Source organism: Amphiura filiformis, chromosome 15, assembly GCF_039555335.1.
Source record: "Amphiura filiformis chromosome 15, Afil_fr2py, whole genome shotgun sequence".
In the NCBI taxonomy this organism is placed as follows: Eukaryota; Metazoa; Echinodermata; class Ophiuroidea; order Amphilepidida; family Amphiuridae; genus Amphiura; species Amphiura filiformis.
In genome coordinates, this window is record NC_092642.1 from 16111543 (window position 1) to 16129719 (window position 18177).

At 35.8% G+C, this 18177-nt stretch overlaps 1 protein-coding gene across 1 annotated transcript; it reads left to right on the forward strand.

Moving 5' to 3' along the window:
* The first annotated feature begins 524 nt into the window (after nucleotides 1-524).
* On the forward strand, nucleotides 525-12550 carry LOC140171307 (uncharacterized). The gene is made up of 4 exons (XM_072194542.1): nucleotides 525-972; nucleotides 6081-6665; nucleotides 7889-8458; nucleotides 11018-12550. The coding sequence occupies exons 1-4, from the start codon at nucleotides 903-905 to the stop codon at nucleotides 11113-11115; spliced, it is 1323 nt and encodes a 440-aa protein (XP_072050643.1). The 5' UTR covers nucleotides 525-902; the 3' UTR covers nucleotides 11116-12550.
* Nucleotides 12551-18177: the final 5627 nt, after the last annotated feature.

The following is an 18177-nucleotide window of genomic DNA, read 5'->3' on the forward strand; positions in this document are numbered from 1 at the left end:
TATATATATATAGCCAAGTTTCGAAAACTCCTTAAAGTTTTGCCCCCTCCCCCTTTCCCCCTAGTGGGAGGCCTTTTTTTGTGTCATTTTTAGCCCATTTTGACCATTTCTGTCAAAGTCCCCCCCCCCTATTGAAAATTTGCCTTGCCCCATCCCCCTCTGAAAAAGTCCTGGCTACGCCACTGACTGGTTGTCCAATTTCAATGGGGTTTTCTGCAAGATGTAGCTTTGCAAATGTTTGTTACAATCAAATAAGACACTGCAAATTTAATATGACCGACTTGAGACAGATTTTGCTGGATCACACCACAAATGTTCAAAACCGCTAAGTATAGCTCATTACGTCAGCTCTAAAAATAACATACGCTTTCAACATAAAACTAAACACAACCATATATGGATTGGAATAGCTACTAAACAAAAGGTGGATTCCGAGGTTTACAATTTTTGGAAACAAACTGGCAACGCTTATACACACAATTAGGCCTATTTTAAGGTTCATGGCTTGGAATTTCACTCAATGTCAAGATGACATCACAATAATAGGATCAAAACAATAAACACTGCAAACCGTCATTGGTAAAAGGAGGAAATTAGTACTTTTCCGTTGTACTGGTAAAAAATCACGGAAAACAAAATTGTTCCGGCTTGCTTCTTTATTATCATACCTATATTTGGAAGTTGGAACATAAAGCCATCCATCGAATGCCTTAAATCGGCTTCACGGGCAGTAATAAATAACTATTGTGTGTTAGCCATTACGTTTTCAAAATACATCATCTTGCATCGTATCAAGATTTATCTTGGTATTTCACTTTATTACTTTAAATATCATAATCCATTTCTACAAAGCCGCTACTAAAACAACACGTTCGGACACACCCCGATTCTTATTATTAAGTATGGCGATGTATCTTCGGTGGACATTTCTGCTTGTTGCTGTGCTAGCTGTCACTCCAACGGTCAACTCAGGTATGCTGTTTCTTTGTTTTCAAATAATGGTACATGATTGGTTTAAAATCATTAAAAACATGTTTTGACATCTTTTTGTGCAGCAAATGACACAATTTTCGCCAAAATGTATAAGCTAAATATACAAACTGGTTAATTTCAGTCAATATCTCATCACTCTACATGTTTAATCATTAAAAACACGTTTTGACATCTTTATGTGACACAAATGACGCCATTTTTGCCAAAATGTATAAGAAAAATATACAAACTGATTTATTTCAGTCAATATCTCATCACTGTAAAGGTTTAAAATATTTAAAAAACATGTTTTGACATCTTTATGTGACGAATAGAACACCATGTTCGCCTAAAATGTATGCATAATATGTGATGCGATCAAGCAAAATCAGCCGGAACTCGGAAATGTTGATTTTGAGATAATAGCCAAAATATTGAAATATTTCCTTTTGTTTCATGTTGTTTTGGAAACTCTTAATTACTCATATCTTTTGAACTGGTTGTTCAATTTCAATGGGGTTTTCTGCACAATGCAGCTAATATTTCAGAGTTCCGACTGATTTTGCTTGATCGCATCACATAATACAAACTGGTTTATTTCAGTCAATGTCTCATCACTTGACCTTGAAATATTAAAAATAGCTTGTTAATTGTTAAAAAAACACATTTTGACATTATTATGTGAAGCAAATGGCACCATTTTCGCCTAAAATGTATAAACAAAATATACAAATTGATTAATTTCAGTCAATGCCTCATTACCTGACCTATAGAACTATTCCGAATGGCTTCCATTTGCAGTGTATAAATTATTGTCTTCAAATTAAATCATGTTTGTATATTTTGCTTTAAATGCATTTAAGTGGTTACGGCCTTGGACTGATAATCTGAGAGCTTGCTCGACGTGCGTGGGTTCGATTCCCCGTCCCACCACCGTGTTGCGCCCTTAAGCAAGGCGCTTTGCCTCGCTTGCCTCACCCCACCCAGGTGCAATGGGAAGCTGTTAGGGGTAGTCACAGTCGTTGTACTGATGGACCCTGCGCCACTTGTAGGCTGCAAACGTGGTTCCGACATATTCTAATGACGGCGGAATAAATGTAAAGCGCTTTGAGGCTGTTTACGGCATAAAGCGCTATATAAATATCTACATTTATTTTATTTATTTTAAATTTAGGCGACAATGGTGCCACATGCGTCACATAAAGATGTCAACACATATTTCTTAATGAATTTTAACCTGTACAGGGCAAATGACAGCCATTTTGAATATTTCAAGGTTAGGTGATGAGATATTGACTGAAATTCATCGGTTTATATATTTTACTTATACAATTTGGGCCAAAATAGTGTCATTTGCATCAAAGATGTCAAAACATGTTTTTTTATGATTTTTAACCCATACAGTGCAAATGGCAGCCATTTTGAATATTTCAAGGTCAACTGATAAGACATTGGCTGAAATTAATAAGTTTGCATATTTTGCTTATATATTTTGAGAGAAACTGGTGTAGTTTGCATCATATGAAGATGCAAAACATGTTTTTTAATCATTCTTAACCTGTACAGTGTAAATGGCAGCCATTTGGAATATCTAAAGGTCGAGTGAGGAGACATTGGCTGAAGTTAATAAAGTTTTTTATATTCAGTTTATACAGTTAAGGCTAGAAATGGTGCCAATCCGTCACATAAAAATGTCCAAACATGTCGTTTCAATGATTTTTAACCTGTACAGTACAAATGGCAGCCATTTTGAATATTTCAAGGTCAAGTGATAAGACATTGACTGAAAATAATAAGTTTGTGTATTTTTCTTACATTTGGATACATTTAAGGTGAAAATTGAGGTATTTGCTCCTCATAAAGATGCCAAAACATGTTTTTATAATTATTTTTTATACACTTGGTGATTTTGGGCACCATCTTGGATTTAAGGAAAAATCGAGGTGGCACAAAAGCTTATTTTCATTCTAGTAACCCAAGTAACATATGTGCCAAGTTTGGTTCTGGTAGGAAAATGCAGTATTTTTTTTCCTGTGATGAACCTGCCTATGTACCCACACTATTTGTTTCAGGGCCTCGAACAGGGGCGTAGCAAGAGCCTCGGGGTGGGGGCATGGACAAGGAGCAATACGGGGCCCTTTTAACATCCCCCTTCCAGTGTTTCTAAGCAAATAAGAAAACCTAGTGGCCTAAAAGTATATGGTTTAATTAGCCATAAATTGGCAAATGGCCATTTGCGACTGACTTTTGTATATTTAATCTTTATTAGGCCTATACATGAATTTTAAGACCGCTGTTAAATAGATTAACTTGATATTTTCATACCTTACATTAAGTAATTAACACACAGGAAACAAGAGGCAAACCTTTTGAATCTTTGTTGTTGGTTTAGTACATGACTGGGAATGATGTTAACGTCCCAGGTTAACGTATTTATGCATCTGAGAGTGTCATCCTCATCGAGGGGTAGGCCACCTTTTTAACACGCTGGGCTAGAAATAAACTATGAAAAACTGCACGGGCTGCACATTTTTCAAAGTGCACTATTAAAATCATTTACAATAATTTGATTTGCTAATGTCCTATTTTGTCTGAATTAATTTGGTAAACTATGTAAATTAATTCAAATGTTTCCATGTCTAAAGTCTATAATCCTTGACCAAAATGTATGATTATGAATTTTGAAACTTTAATGACTGCAGAAAAAAATGGAAGAGGAAGTCATTCCATATTTTTATCATCATAACTAAAAATAATAGTCCTAATACGTACATGTAATGAAGTTTATTCTTAGATATACAAAATTCACGGGTCATTTGATCATTATGAAAATTATTCACGTGTCTTCTCATGAATCAAGTAGTCATGGAAACCTTTGAAAAAATAATTTATACATAAATCCCAGTTATATAAATCATCCCATGTCAACAAATTACATATTCTATAGAAAATATTTGACATTGAACATGTTGAAATAAAGAAAAAAGCGATCACATCCCACGTAGGCCTACACTCGTACGGCACCTATTACCATGGACATTTTGCGTTCTAATAATAATAGTGTTAATACGATTTCGGTTACATTTTAATTTGATTATTCTTTGCCAAATATTATGCAATATTATTAGGAAAGTTTTCTGGTCAGTTTAATCCAAACTTATGAGGTACTCCTTATCTCAGCCGCAATAACTGTGGTGTTCTAATGGGGGGATTTTAATTCAAAGTTGCTTTTGTCCTAAAAACCACAACGAATTTGGTTGAATCCAATTACGTTTAAGTTGGGACTGGTGTGTTAACATTACAAATAATGGCAAAAAATCAGTTTTGGAAAACAATTGACCAAACTCATTTTAAAAGATCGTAGGCCCCTACATTATGGCTTTAAATAGCTTTTTTAAAACTACTTTTTACTAACATAATCGGCCTTTTTGAACCACTCCCCCTAAACAAAAGGACTTTCGTTCATGACTTCATCATACTTTTGGGTTGTTCCTTTCAAGTTTTCATTTCAAATTTCTACACACCAAGATTGCTATATTTACCTTGCGTTGAGATTCATCATTAATATACCCGTCTTTATTACACAGTCATGACAATAACAATGTCAAACTTGAATACATAAGGCCACTCAGAATGTACTACCCACACTATAGATTCTATCGAGATTGATTGTTTATATAGTACTACACCTGATGAAGGCAATTCATTAAATCGTTTTTTCTTTAATTATTTTGAACATGGCAACACAATTTTCAAGATTTTCCGACCTACTATAGGGCTTCTTGCTACTAATATTGTAAATACCACAAAGATCGAAATGTTAACTTTGAAGAGTATCATTTTGGCGTATAATTTTATTAAACTGCTTTTATGGCGAATCTTACAGAGGCCCATCAAGATCTGGTACAATAGGACCAACCTACCGCTTGACAAAACACTGGACTATTGTAATAATGTGAAAGTATGGCAAGTGTTACAATTTCAGCAATGAAGGCTCTACTTTCCGCACTCACTCCGACTCACTATGGAAAAGTAGTCTCTTTTGCTCAAATAAAAGGGGTCACACAGTTACGCAATGGGAGAAATTTGTCTTTTTTTCTCTTTCAACTTCAATTATTATGAAGGGAAAGTCTTTTATTTTTTGGCTCACTCTTAATTGTCTCATGTATATATTAAACTTTACTTTCCCCGATTTTCAAGGAAATCTGATGAAAGACCTCGTCGTACAGGAGCACTAAACACCGCAAGGTATTCCCAAAATCTCACTCGATTTACGGCGAAATACACTGACATGCACCCCGTGTCATTAAAGTAGCGTCTATAGACGGCCCTCACTTGATAATAGAAAGTCCGATTGACTTGGCTCAAACGGTATTCATAGGTATTTCCTAGAAATACTTTGCCAGATTCTACTCTCTAAAAAGGAATCTGATTGGTTACAAAGTGCTGTCGTACCGTAGGAAAAACCATACCCTCTTCCGCACAGCCCTGCTTAGTGTGTTGTGTGGTCATGTATGCATTGTGCATTGACCTCGAACGCCTCTGTACACACAGCGTGCACACACTGGAGTCGAGTATAATTTATTTAACATAGGAAAACTTTTCCATATATCCAGCTGAACCTCGAACCCTCGGCGCCCATGGACTTCGTCCACCCTATCCACCCTTGCTACGCCCCTGGCCTTGATATTTTCTGTTTTTGTCGTTTGTTTATCTCTTGATCACTATTTGTTTAGGGTCTCTATTTTATTTGTGTGTTTTACCAAATAAAAACCATTATAAAATGAATGGCGCTCATAACTTTTTAAACGCTTTCAATAACTTTTCTCTCAAATTAGTTTGTCAAATATCAAAATATTAACAACAGGAATAGCAAAATTAATAAGACATGATAGCAGAAAGACACACAATGAATTTGAGAACATCTTCAGTCTACCAATTCATAGATAAAATTGAAATGTACATTTGAATTTCATCGCGCGATGCTGCGATGTTTATTAAAAAGCATCGGAACATCGCATCGCGCTGCGATGTGGAGTCAGAATACCCAAAGTCTGGCTTGTGTTACCATAAATATTAATATGCTACTTTACGTTCTTTCCCCGTAGGTTGTTCTGTGGGGCAACGCGTTGTGAATCGAGCTGGAAAAGTAGCTAATGTACGAATCGCAATGGTCTTGGTTAACAACGTCATATCATGCAATGGAGTCATTGCATCATGGCAGTATTGGCCTAAGCAATCATTCCCATTCAAAGCTATCGTATTCAGACAGGTTTTGACAGGTACCACCGGTGGCTCTACTTCCACTTGGAATATAATTGGTATAAATGACATCCCCGCATCAAACGTGATAGCCAACCGGGTTAATAGATACAACATTCCAACTGGTGATCGAATCGAAGTCCAAACTGGTGATGTAATCGGGATTGCGCACTACGATGATGGTCCGGTGATAGCTGCGGACGCAGCCGACGCATCGAACCCTGGCACCTTTCATCAAGTGGTAGTTAATAGCTGCCAATTGCAGTGTAGAATTTTGACGGAATCTGAAATTGGTAACCTAGAGGTGGGCAGTACGATAACCACAGTCTCCACCCCAGACATTTGGCAAGGATCCACCGCGAGGCTTCAAGTTTCGCTTTCAGCTGAAGTTATTGTGCCACCAGTTATTGTGCCACCAGATTCCACGACGGGTAAGACAAATGCCGGCTTTACATGGGCAATTCCATGCAAAAGTGGACATGGCCCAAAACATGAAAAATGCTTAGAACTTTAAAACTACAAGTGCTACAATGGCAAATTTGGTATCAAATGAAAGAAGTTAACATGCTCCTTAAATTAAGTTGTCTTGCAATTACGTTGGTGCATGTTTACCATGAATTTGTTTTGAAAAACCTGTTTGTTGCCAAATTTGTTACTTTTTTGAGTGAAAAAAACCCTTACATTTTGGATCTGCTTTGCACATCTTTATTAAGATTTTATTTCATGTTTTTTGTTTTAAATTGCTCAAGGACTATCTAAATTTACATATTCTGTGATGTTTTTTTTTATCTTGATAATGCATTTATTACGTAATTCGGTTCCATCTTTTTGGCCGGACAAACTGTAGCACGAGTTACCGTAGCATAATCAATTAGGCTTTATAGTGTTTTTGTTTTAAGACACCATCAAAATAAACAACAGGAATAGCAAAATTAATCAAACATGATAGCAGAAAGACACACAATGAATTTGAGAACATCTTCAGTCTCCAGATGTTTCTTAAATGATGGCAATGAAGATGTGCAATATTTGATGGTAAATTGTTCCACAATTTGGGTCCAACAACAGAGAAACTTGACCTCTTGTTTAGTTAATACATAACGGAACAAAGGTTTTTTGTTGTCAGAGTTAGATTTTAAAGGGGGAGAACGATAAAAAAGTTTTAAGCCCATTTCAAGAAAATACTTAATCCAACATTATTGAAAGACCTAACAATGAATCAGAAGTATAGATTTCCTACAATTTTGATCCAAATTTGAAATTTCTACCAACATGACCCGGGAACATGACCAATGTTAGCTAACACATTTGATGCAACAATTTTTTCACTTCCAACTGAAGCCGGTTAGAACATTACAAAGGTGGCAGTGACGTCATCATTCCTTTGTTAACATGGTGAAAAAGTCAAATGAACTGCAGCGAAAAGAAAATACCAATTCTTGATTTTTGGTGAAAATTATGGGAGATCTAAACTACCAATTCATAGATAAAATTGAAATGTACTTTTCAATTCCATCGCGCGATTCTGCGATGTTTTAAAAGCATCGGAACATCGCATCGCGCTGCGACGTGGAGTCAGAATACCCAAAGAACGGTAAGTCTGGCTTGTGTTACCATAAATATTAATATGCTACTTTACGTTCTTTCCCCGTAGGTTGTTCTGTGGGGCAACGTGTTGTGAATCGAGCTGGAAAACTGTCTAATGTACGAATCGCAATGGTCTTGATTAACAACGCCATATCATGCAATGGAGTCATTGCATCATGGCAGTATTGGCCTAAACAATCATTCCCATTCAAAGTTATCGTATTCAGACAGGTTTTGACAGGTACTACCGGTGGCTCTACTTCCACTTGGAATATAATTGGTATAAATGACATTCCCGCATCAAACGTGATAGCCAACAGGGTTAATATATACAACATTCCAACTGGTGATCGAATCGAAGTCCAAACTGGTGATGTAATCGGGATTGCGCACTACGATGATGGTCCGGTGATAGCTGCGGACGCAGCCGACGCATCGAACCCTGGCACCTTTCATCAAGTGGCAGTTAATAGCTGCCATTTTCAGTGTAAACTTTTGACGGAATTTGAAATTGGTAACCTAGAGGTGGGCCGTACGATAACCACAGTCTCCACCACAGACATTTTTGTAGGATCCACCGCGAGACTTCAAGTTTCGCTTTCAGCTGAAGTTATTGTGTCACCACATTCCACGACGGGTAAGACAAAATGCCGGCTTTACATGGGCAATTCCATGCAAAAGTGGACATGGTCTAAAACATGAAAAAAAAAGATATATCAAGATAAACCTCACCATAGTAGTTACTTATCATAATCAATTAGGCTTTATAGTGTTTTTTGTTTTAGGACACCATCAAAATAAAAGCGAGTAATTTTTTAGCATGTCGTAGCTCGTAGCACGAGTTTCCGTTTTTCGCAGCTGTCCCAAACATACAATAGTTTATATCTTCATGTAGCAATACTATGAGGATCTAGCCTTGAATATTGGTAAATTAAAATACAAAAAATAAAGGTTCCACTCAAATGAGTTAAAAAGCTGGAGCATCAACGGGGCTCGAACCCACGCTGCACTGCTCCTCTATCATGTAGGCCTATACAGTATCGACATATCACCAGCGCCTTAGACCACTCGTCCACAAGGACTTGATGGTGTCGTCGTGAAAATTTAAACATATAATCGCAACTTTATTACTTCAACATACCACGTGACAAGCAAAGACAGAAAACGTACCATATTTTGGAATTTTATTTGTTTAAAAACATTAATGTGTATTAATAGCGCTCAATTGTTGATAACTGCGTGTTCTACATATAAACCCGACAATATACATGCACAATACATTATCGATTTGAACTCGCTGGGCTGCTATATGGCTGCACGTGCTATACTCCTATTATACCGGGTTATGTGATCAGCCATTTTTCTTGTATACACAGTCTGGATTTTTGCAATTTATGGGATATTTCCACGCAGGTCTCCAAAAGATTCTTCCAGATATTGGAGATTAGATTCCCATAAAGACGAAACAGTAATCTTTAGTCGGGACCTCAACATCAAAATTTACATAAAATTTTTACCATCAATTGAGTGTTAATTTTGACTAAATTCAGAAAATATTTTGGCGTATATAAAATTGAAATAAAATTCTCTGCCTCCTAAATCACGTAAATTTTAGCACGATTGGGTATTACGAATCGTTATATATGATGTGCAGTTAATATTCATATATTCTTTTATACATAGGATGCTTCAGTTTTAACACAAAAAATATTTCATTGAAAACCCTCCCACTCGGCGATTTCAAAAAGGTAACCACGCTTCCCTAGAATGTGCAATAAATTAGCATTAAGAATTTTCTTATTTTAGCAGCATTCTAGAAACTCTGGCGTACGGCGAGTACTGCTGTAGAGCATCAAGTTTGTTATAGGAGGCGCAAATGTGTAGCACGAGTTACCATGGAATTGCCCACATGTATAAATGTTTATATAAACATCAAAATAAAGCTAAGATTATATTATTACGCAACAAGTATGACGTGGGATGATCTTTTATCTGTATACGGCATAGATTGAAGCAACAAAGACCCTACCATATGGGTCAGATTTCCATCGCTCATCGCCAGTACTGAAATGTTATTAAATTTCAAATTAAACCATGCGAATATTGAGATAAAAATGAGCAATGAAAAAATGTAAATGTTTCTGTTGGTCAAATGTGTCACGTGACCCACTCAAGGTGGGTCAAGGAGTGACACAATGATCCACTAAGTGTGTCACATGACTCACTGACCCACTAAATGAGTTGGTTGACTCACTTCAAGTGTGTCATTTGACTTACTTGACCCAATAATGAGTTGGTTGACTCACTTCAAGTGTGTCATTTGACTCACATTAATCGTAAAGGGGGTCACCAGGCGGACAAAATGAATACTCACGTAGGTGAGTCACGTGACCAACATAAGTTTTGTATGGGTCCATCGCAAGCTGGAAGTCATAGGAGGCCGATTATAATATAAACTGGTAAAATAAAACCAAGTTGCCTGATTTTATGCATTTTGGCGGCCATTTTGAAAATTCAAGGTCAAGGCGACCATTTGGGTTTTTTTAAGTTGTTCAGTTGAATTTGTCATGTCAGAAAACATAACTAGACACCAAAATCATGAAAAGTGGAAACTCTTAACGATTTTAGTAAAAATGCACCTAGCCGAAAGCACCTTTGTCACATTTCTGACCATAGCTCCGTAATCAAAGGTCGCAGATAGGGCAAACTATACCTTTCTGGATTCCTTATAAACAGGCGGGTAATTAATTTGGTATACTTCTTAAAAGATTTGGGATACTTTATAATTATGACCCCTGTTTGACCTTAATTGACCCCTACCGAAATGCCTGACACTTTGAAGAGGGCAGTCCAAGCCAAATTTGTTCAGTACCCTTCAGGCATGCCAAAAACACTTTCAAACCTTTGTTGTAAGATTTGGTCACGAAACAGCGCTGGTCCTCTACTACAAGGTGGGTTTTCAAAAAAGATCCTTCAAAAGTAACATTTGCAAATATGCACTGGGCTAATTTTCATTAGCAAAATGTAAGTATTACTGCTAGCCTGGGATGTCAGCATGAGGGGACTATCTTAGGTCCTGGGTGGGGAAGTAATATGACATGTTGTTCCCATTTTTCTTTCGCCATTGCATGTTTCGTTTTACTCTCCTTTTCTAACCTATATTTGTCATATTTTTTTCTTCATCATGTTCATATAGGATCCCAAGGCAACGGTGCCTCGCATTATCTCTACCAATCCTGGATGACAATGGCTATCTTCTTTGCATCCGTCTCGACGATTATTTATTTATATTAAAATGACAGACTTTAAATTTTATGGGTGCATGAAGGTCATTCTAAGTGAGAAATTTCAGATGTTGTTTTGTATTGTATCTTTAAAAGATACATATTTCAAAAAGGAAATGATGCAAAGAATCCAACAAAGCACAGCAGATTTCTGACAAAATGAGCAGTTCTTGCGAAAAACGCCAAATTTGATTTTACATGCCAATTTGTTTCATCCACCACAACCACTTACCTTAAATTACCAAATCGACAAAAACTGAATAATATACGTACAAATCTAATTACTACTTTCTCTCTCAAGTTTTTGAATTAGAAACTTATACTATTTCTATACCTTAAAATATCCAAAAGTGGTCAAAATTGTAAAAGAAAATCCTTTTTGACCTATATTTTTTAAACGAAGAACATTTCTCTAAAATTTGAGAAAGTAGTAAGTAGAAAGTAGTGCCTTTTGTATAAGTTTTGGTAATTTTAGGATAAAATTGTTACGATGGATGCAAAAATTGACATGGAAATTGCTCATTCTAGAGTGACCCTTCCTGCCCCTTAAGGACATGGTAACATCTCATCCAGCTTTCCAGGAAGTGACCTTCGCCTGAGGCAATTGGTTAGATTCAAAGTGCTTGCTTATGTGATGGAATGATTTTCCAATACGATTTTGATATCAAATTGTACATTTTAGTAGATTGTGCAATCTTAAATTGCTATATCAAATTGAACATTTTGACATCTCATTTGTCAAAATCAGAGCATTTTAATAGTTTGGACCTTATACATGTTATAAAGCCAAACATTTCACCTTTGACCTTGTTGGGAATAGCCCAAGAACGGTACATCTTATAGATATGTCAAACTACAAATTATCTGACTCCTTATGACTAGAGGAATGCTTTATAACACAATTTGAGTAAGTTTGAAATTTGACCCCGTGTAAAACTTGATGGCCTTTTACTCAAACCCCCGATGTTTGGGACTGGAAGCATTATATAGGGAGAAAGTGCATGTTATGCCGATTCCAACGATTGCAAGAAACCCTTGCTCCTAATTTTTTCCGACACCAATTTTAAGGCAGCCTGTACTTACAAGTATGTGGCAAATTAATGAGCTGTTCCTATTATTTTAAGAAAACCGAGGTTGTGGAACAGTTGAAAACCATTACTACGAGAATGTATTCTTAGTGTATCTTTTTATCATGTTAATACTGATTATGTACATCGGCAAATTTGTTTTTTAAACATCATTGCTGCAATATTTTGGTTGTTTTTAGATTACTTTTAGGGTGTAGTTTTTAATATCCAGTGTCATCAATCTTGTAATTTTAATCGGTTGTATGGGTAAATTTCATATTGTATATTTTATGTATGACTATGTGCATTCTCCTTTTTAATTTTAAAGCGCAATGGGGCATCTGCGATGCAAATTGTGCTGTAGAAATATTGGGTTATTATTATAGGTTTTCCTGGCCAATTTCGCAACTTGTGCGTTTGATTTAATAAAAGTGTCATTCGTTTTCGCGCAAGATTGAATGATCGCAACGAATCCCGATTTCTTTTTCGCATTATGAGCAATCGATTTCATTTTAGTTCAATCAAATTAATGTATGATCAGAACAATTCATTATTGTGAATTCAATTTCGTTCTCGAATGTTTCAATTTCACGATTAGACGTCTAATTTAAAGAAATAGGCAATCAATTTCGCCAAAGATGCACGGGGGACTGCGAAACGTTGTTAATCCTATTTTCAATTTCATGCATTGACAATCTAATTAGCGAAAAGGAATTCAATTTGAAATTATACGCATTTTCAAGTATACTGACATAGGCCTATAGGCCCTACGTCTACGTTGCAGCAGAAAAAAAGTGAGTAGCCCTATGTAACACAGAATAAACACACAAATGTTTTAATGGGTAATGCTTGTAATGAGAATTATACAGTGTTCATTTATAAACACATTAACGCTTGCAAATACGAATACCAATGTAACATGTTAATATTGTTTTAAACACACGAACGCATTAAAATAGGCCTATGTTTAAACGTCGCTTAACACGTTCGAGTGTTAGCAATATTAACACTTTATCATGTCAGTTAAGCCAGTGGCGTAGCGTCATAGTGGCAGGGGGGGGGGGCACGTGCCTCCCAATCGATCTGAAATTTTTAAAAAAATCAGACAGGAAAATGGCCGAAAAACGGCTTGTGCCCCCCAATCAGACCCGGTGCCCTCCAATCATGGTCGGTGCCCCCCCCCCCTCCCCGCCGAATGAAAATTAATAAAATGTTATACTCTAGGCCTATATACAGATTTTCACACAATGAAATGGACACGAAATGGGTCTAACTATAAACAGGTTGTGATGTGAAGGATATGTTTAAATAAGTCGACTGTAAAATATGCTTAGCTATTTAATTTCTCGATGTTGTTTTGACTGTGTTCATTCAGTTTTTATCCTTATACGATACATATTATACAATTAAAAATACGAAGATTTAAAAAAAAAGACCTATCGTAAGAAGAAATAGCATTAACTTAAAGGAAGAGTTTCATTATATTTTTATAATTATGATTAACTACACTGAGCTTGATTGAACTATGGGACATACATCACTTTATGGTTTCTGAACTAAACCGGGAAAAATGCTTTTAAATATTATAATTAGTTATAATTCATTTTCTTTTTACTAGGCCTATGCATATACGGCAATTTTAAACATTACTTAAAATATATTTTCCCTTCATATTTAATAGGCCTATAGCAAAGTGCTTGTTTGAACAATGTTGACGATACATATCATATCTAATGTTCAATATAAACACGATAAATAGCATTTTTATATTTGAACCATTGTCAAATATTTAAGAACTTCTGGATTTGATTCTGCACTATGCGAATTCGATTGAACATTTTTCCATTTTGATTCCCCATATGTGACTCCTCGCCACAACTGAGCCCGGATGTCGCCAATCATCATTTTTGAGATATTCAACCAAAATATTCTGCTTGAAATTAGCTTTAAAATGATGTATATCATGTCTATAGTACTTGACATTTAAGTAGTGAAAAATCAATAAAACAGTCAATAAATCCTTTCTTTCCTATTGTTTATTGTTAAGTTCGATGGAGCATATCTCAATAGTGGCACTGGCGACATCCGGGCTCAGTTGTGGCGAGGAGTCACATATATGAATTTGTATTACCAAATAGGCTCTGAATTCAAGGCCACGTGAATTTGGCTGTACAATTTGCGAATTTGGCTGCACAATGTGCGAAATTGGGTGCACTATTTAGAATTTAGAATGCGTATTAAATGAAATAGATTGCACATTTGCTAAATTGAAATCGAGAATGCAAGCGTTCATTCAATTTCGCGCGAAAAGGAATGACACTTATACTAAACTGAACGACCAAAGTTTGAAATTGGACGGGAAAACCTATATTATTATTATTTGTTAATACAATACCATTGGTTCTTTTTTTTTATCTGGTTGTAATATTGGTGTAAAAGAGAGAAGTCCAGTGTTGTAATGACTTGACTTGATGACTTGACTCGAGTCAGACATAAGTCACGATTTTGTAGTGGCTTGACTCGACTCGAGTCAATGAGGGCAAAAAATGACAATGACTTGACTTGAGATAATTGGTAAATGACCTGCAATTCACTCGAGTCACAACCACCTTGTTACTTGACTTGTGACTTGGTTCCAAGAAAAGTGGATGTAAGTGTGGTATGACGTATTATTTGGTGGTTGCATGTTGTAATGCAATTAGGTGATTAATTTTTAGTGTTTGCTAAATTTATCTTTTGAAAAAAATCTTGTGATCAATTATTTTAATGTTTTTTTTACATATTTGTACATATAAAATTAATGTTTATAAAGCAAATAAATGTTTTTTCAACCCCAAAATAACATTCTGTTTAGAATGTTTTGTATCAATGTTTTTGGAATGTTATTAAAACGTTTTTATACCCTTTATATAACCCGACATTTAAACGTTTTCTGTAAAACATTTTTGTTTGCTGAGCAGTAGATTATCAAAAATGTTTTTTAAGGTTATGAAAACGTTTTATACTCTTACTATACCCTTTATATAACCCGACATTTAAAACGTTTTCTGATAACCTTTTGCGAATGATGTCGAAAACGTTTTGTGTTTGCTGGGAAATGTGATATCTAAATGCTTTGTACAGAATAATAAATAGCTATAAATGTTAAACTGAAACCAGGAGATTATCACTTGGTATATTTGTATTCGTTGGCGAATTTGTTACGATAAGTTCGGACAAGCTATCAGTTATTGAACGTGTTGCAAATGGTTTTACCATTTCAATTCACAAAATATCATTTTTTTTTGACATTTGCAGAATAATGTAACAAATAGAACTTGTACTTTTGCCTTAGAAATTATGTAAGTAACACTCTGACATTGACTTGCACCTGTGATTGTAGACATAATTTTTCTAATTTATTGTTAAGTTAGTCAATTAAGCCAAAAATAATTGTTTGTTTGCTCTCCAGTGGGATATTTGGGGTGGGTCGGTAGGTCGGAAAAATATATATATATATTTTTAAATGACACACCACTGATGTATAGACCTTTTTCCCTCTTTCCCATCATGCACTATTCCAGGGGGGTATGAGTGGAAACCTGCTTAAGGCAGCGGAAAAACCTGACGTCGCATGCCTTTTCGCTGGTTCGGGTATACGATACATATAGCAAAATGTCATATTGATCGCAAAATACATCATTTCCCCGGGGGAGTACAGAGTTATGTTCATTACATTCTGGAATACGGACATTTCGGCTGGTGCCTTCATCACAAAAAAGGAATCCCCGATAATCACGATAATGGCGCGCGATCACAACACCTCCCTTTCGGGGGCAAAAAACAACATTTCTATGCCTTAGTGACATGGCGTCGTCGCCAAAAAAAGTTTCCTGCTATTGAAACCCAACTTTGTATACATTTTATAGACCTAATGGGGAAAAACTAATGACGGGACACGCAGTGATATTTAAAAAAAAATCTCTTACACAGATGTTCTGCATCGCTCCGTAACTGCATCACTCGTGTATTCAATAATTGCATAATTAGTAACATCGATGGCCTTTACGATAATCCGCATATATGGAATCAGTATGCCCATATTAAGATAAAATAATTGCAAAGGCCTGGCAAAGACCATCGGATGCACACGATCTATATGAGGTTGATGAACTACGTCATACCCCCTGGAATAGTGCATTGTGGGATAGAGGGGAAAAGGTCAATAGGCTATCAGCCTATAGGCAATGAGCATTGGTCATGTGGAAAGATAAATCAATACTTCGGACCGTCAAATACACACGAAACACCATATAGAAATAGATCAATTAGGCTGACTAAATACTACTGTTACAGGCATAAGACGCGAAGTTTATTTTAAACATGTATGCAAAAACGGACAGTTATGAAAAGTTGTATGAGTTTATAGTAATGATTTTCTTCTTAACAAAATGTTGTTGGGCAAATTTAGCTTTGAAATGAAATTTACACACAGAAAAATTAATAAAACCAGTAAAATTAAACTAAAATCTAAAAAAACCAAAAAAAAAACCGATTTTGGAAAAGGGCCGACCCTGATTTTGGCCAATGTTGGGTTGGTCGGTGGAGGGCAAGCAAACGATTTTTTTACCTTATTCAGATATAGGAATTCAGGACCGATTCATAATTGTAATCGATGTCGAATATTTGATGCAGTAAGACACATTCTATTCATTCAATTTGCTTCATGTCATTTTTATCTTCTAACAATTTTATCTTCTAACAAATGAAGAAGTATTTCACGTCGAATAAAATAGTATGTAGCAGACTTGTATCAGGCGTTCGAACTAACTTGATGCCCAATGTGTATTGGTAGTACACATATGAATATTCATGAGTAAGTTTCATTATAATTTCTTTTAAAAGTGTAGATTTATATTCCATTATTATTGCATGCTTCATGTTATATTAAAGGTCAGCGTCATCAACAATGTGTCATCTGTATTTTATTGCTTTGGTTGGGTTTGGCTACTTACTTGACGTCATCTGGATCCTTGATCAAGGCTTTCTCTTTACTTTTTCTCTATTTATGCTCTTCATAGGACCCTTGTATAATCAATGGTAGAAGTAGGCCTATCATATACTGGACTCTCTAAATTTTTTAGTCAGGTCAGTTGGCAACATGAGCTGGGGAGGAAGTGTGCCTTGTGGGGTGGGTGTGGTGGGCATTTTGCTTAAACACTATCCCTGCAGTGCACAGTATGCCTGGAGTAAAGTAAAGATAAGAAAGTCCACTATCTGGTCTCAACAATTCAAATGTCAAATAACTTTTTACAAAGTTTAATATGATGGTAAAATAATAATTTTTTATTTCGAAAGAATAACTTTTGAAACAGAAATGTTTGGAAGATGCATGTGGCAAAGCTTCCATGAATTTTACATTCACTAACTATGGACGCCAAAGGACTTGAAGCAAGTCTAAAACCTGGGGGCACTCAACATGTTGGTAGGTGTGTGCGGCTCGGAGCGTCAACTTTAAGAAATAAGAACTGATTTTCGGGCAAAATAGGGACTTGAAATTTCATTTTGGGGGGGTCTAGTGAACTAAAATCGGGCCAAATTATAGGCTGTGGAGCTAAAACATTCCATATTTGCCCAAATTTGAGGTTAAGGTGGTACTACACCCCTTGATAAATTTGTGATTATTTTTGCATTTTTCTCAAAAAAATAATAACACACTGGTAACAAAAGTTGTGTATATTATACATGTAGGGGCAAGGAATCCAGTTACTACACTGGAATTTCAGTGACTCAAGACAAGCGGTACGTTATTTATGATTAGAAAAGAGGTACCGCTAGAATGTACCTCATTTCTTAACATATAATGAACCACTTGTCTAGAATAAGTGAAATTTCAGTGAAGTAATTGGATTCCTTGCCCTTTAATATACATAACTTTTGTTACCAGTGTGTAGTTATTTTTGAGAAAAATGCAAAATTAATCTAAAATTTATCAGGGGTGTAGTATCACTTACAAGACGCTGAGG

What these genes read in the sequence shown, in the direction of transcription:
- LOC140171307 (XM_072194542.1), top strand. Translation starts at nt 903, where the DNA reads ATGGCGATGTATCTTCGGTGGACATTTCTGCTTGTTGCTGTGCTAGCT. An exon ending in CACTCCAACGGTCAACTCAG is followed by an intron (nt 973 to 6,080) that starts GTATGCTGTTTC and finishes CTTTCCCCGTAG; the next exon opens with GTTGTTCTGTGGGGCAACGC. An exon ending in GTCACCACATTCCACGACGG is followed by an intron (nt 8,459 to 11,017) that starts GTAAGACAAAAT and finishes ATGTTCATATAG; the next exon opens with GATCCCAAGGCAACGGTGCC.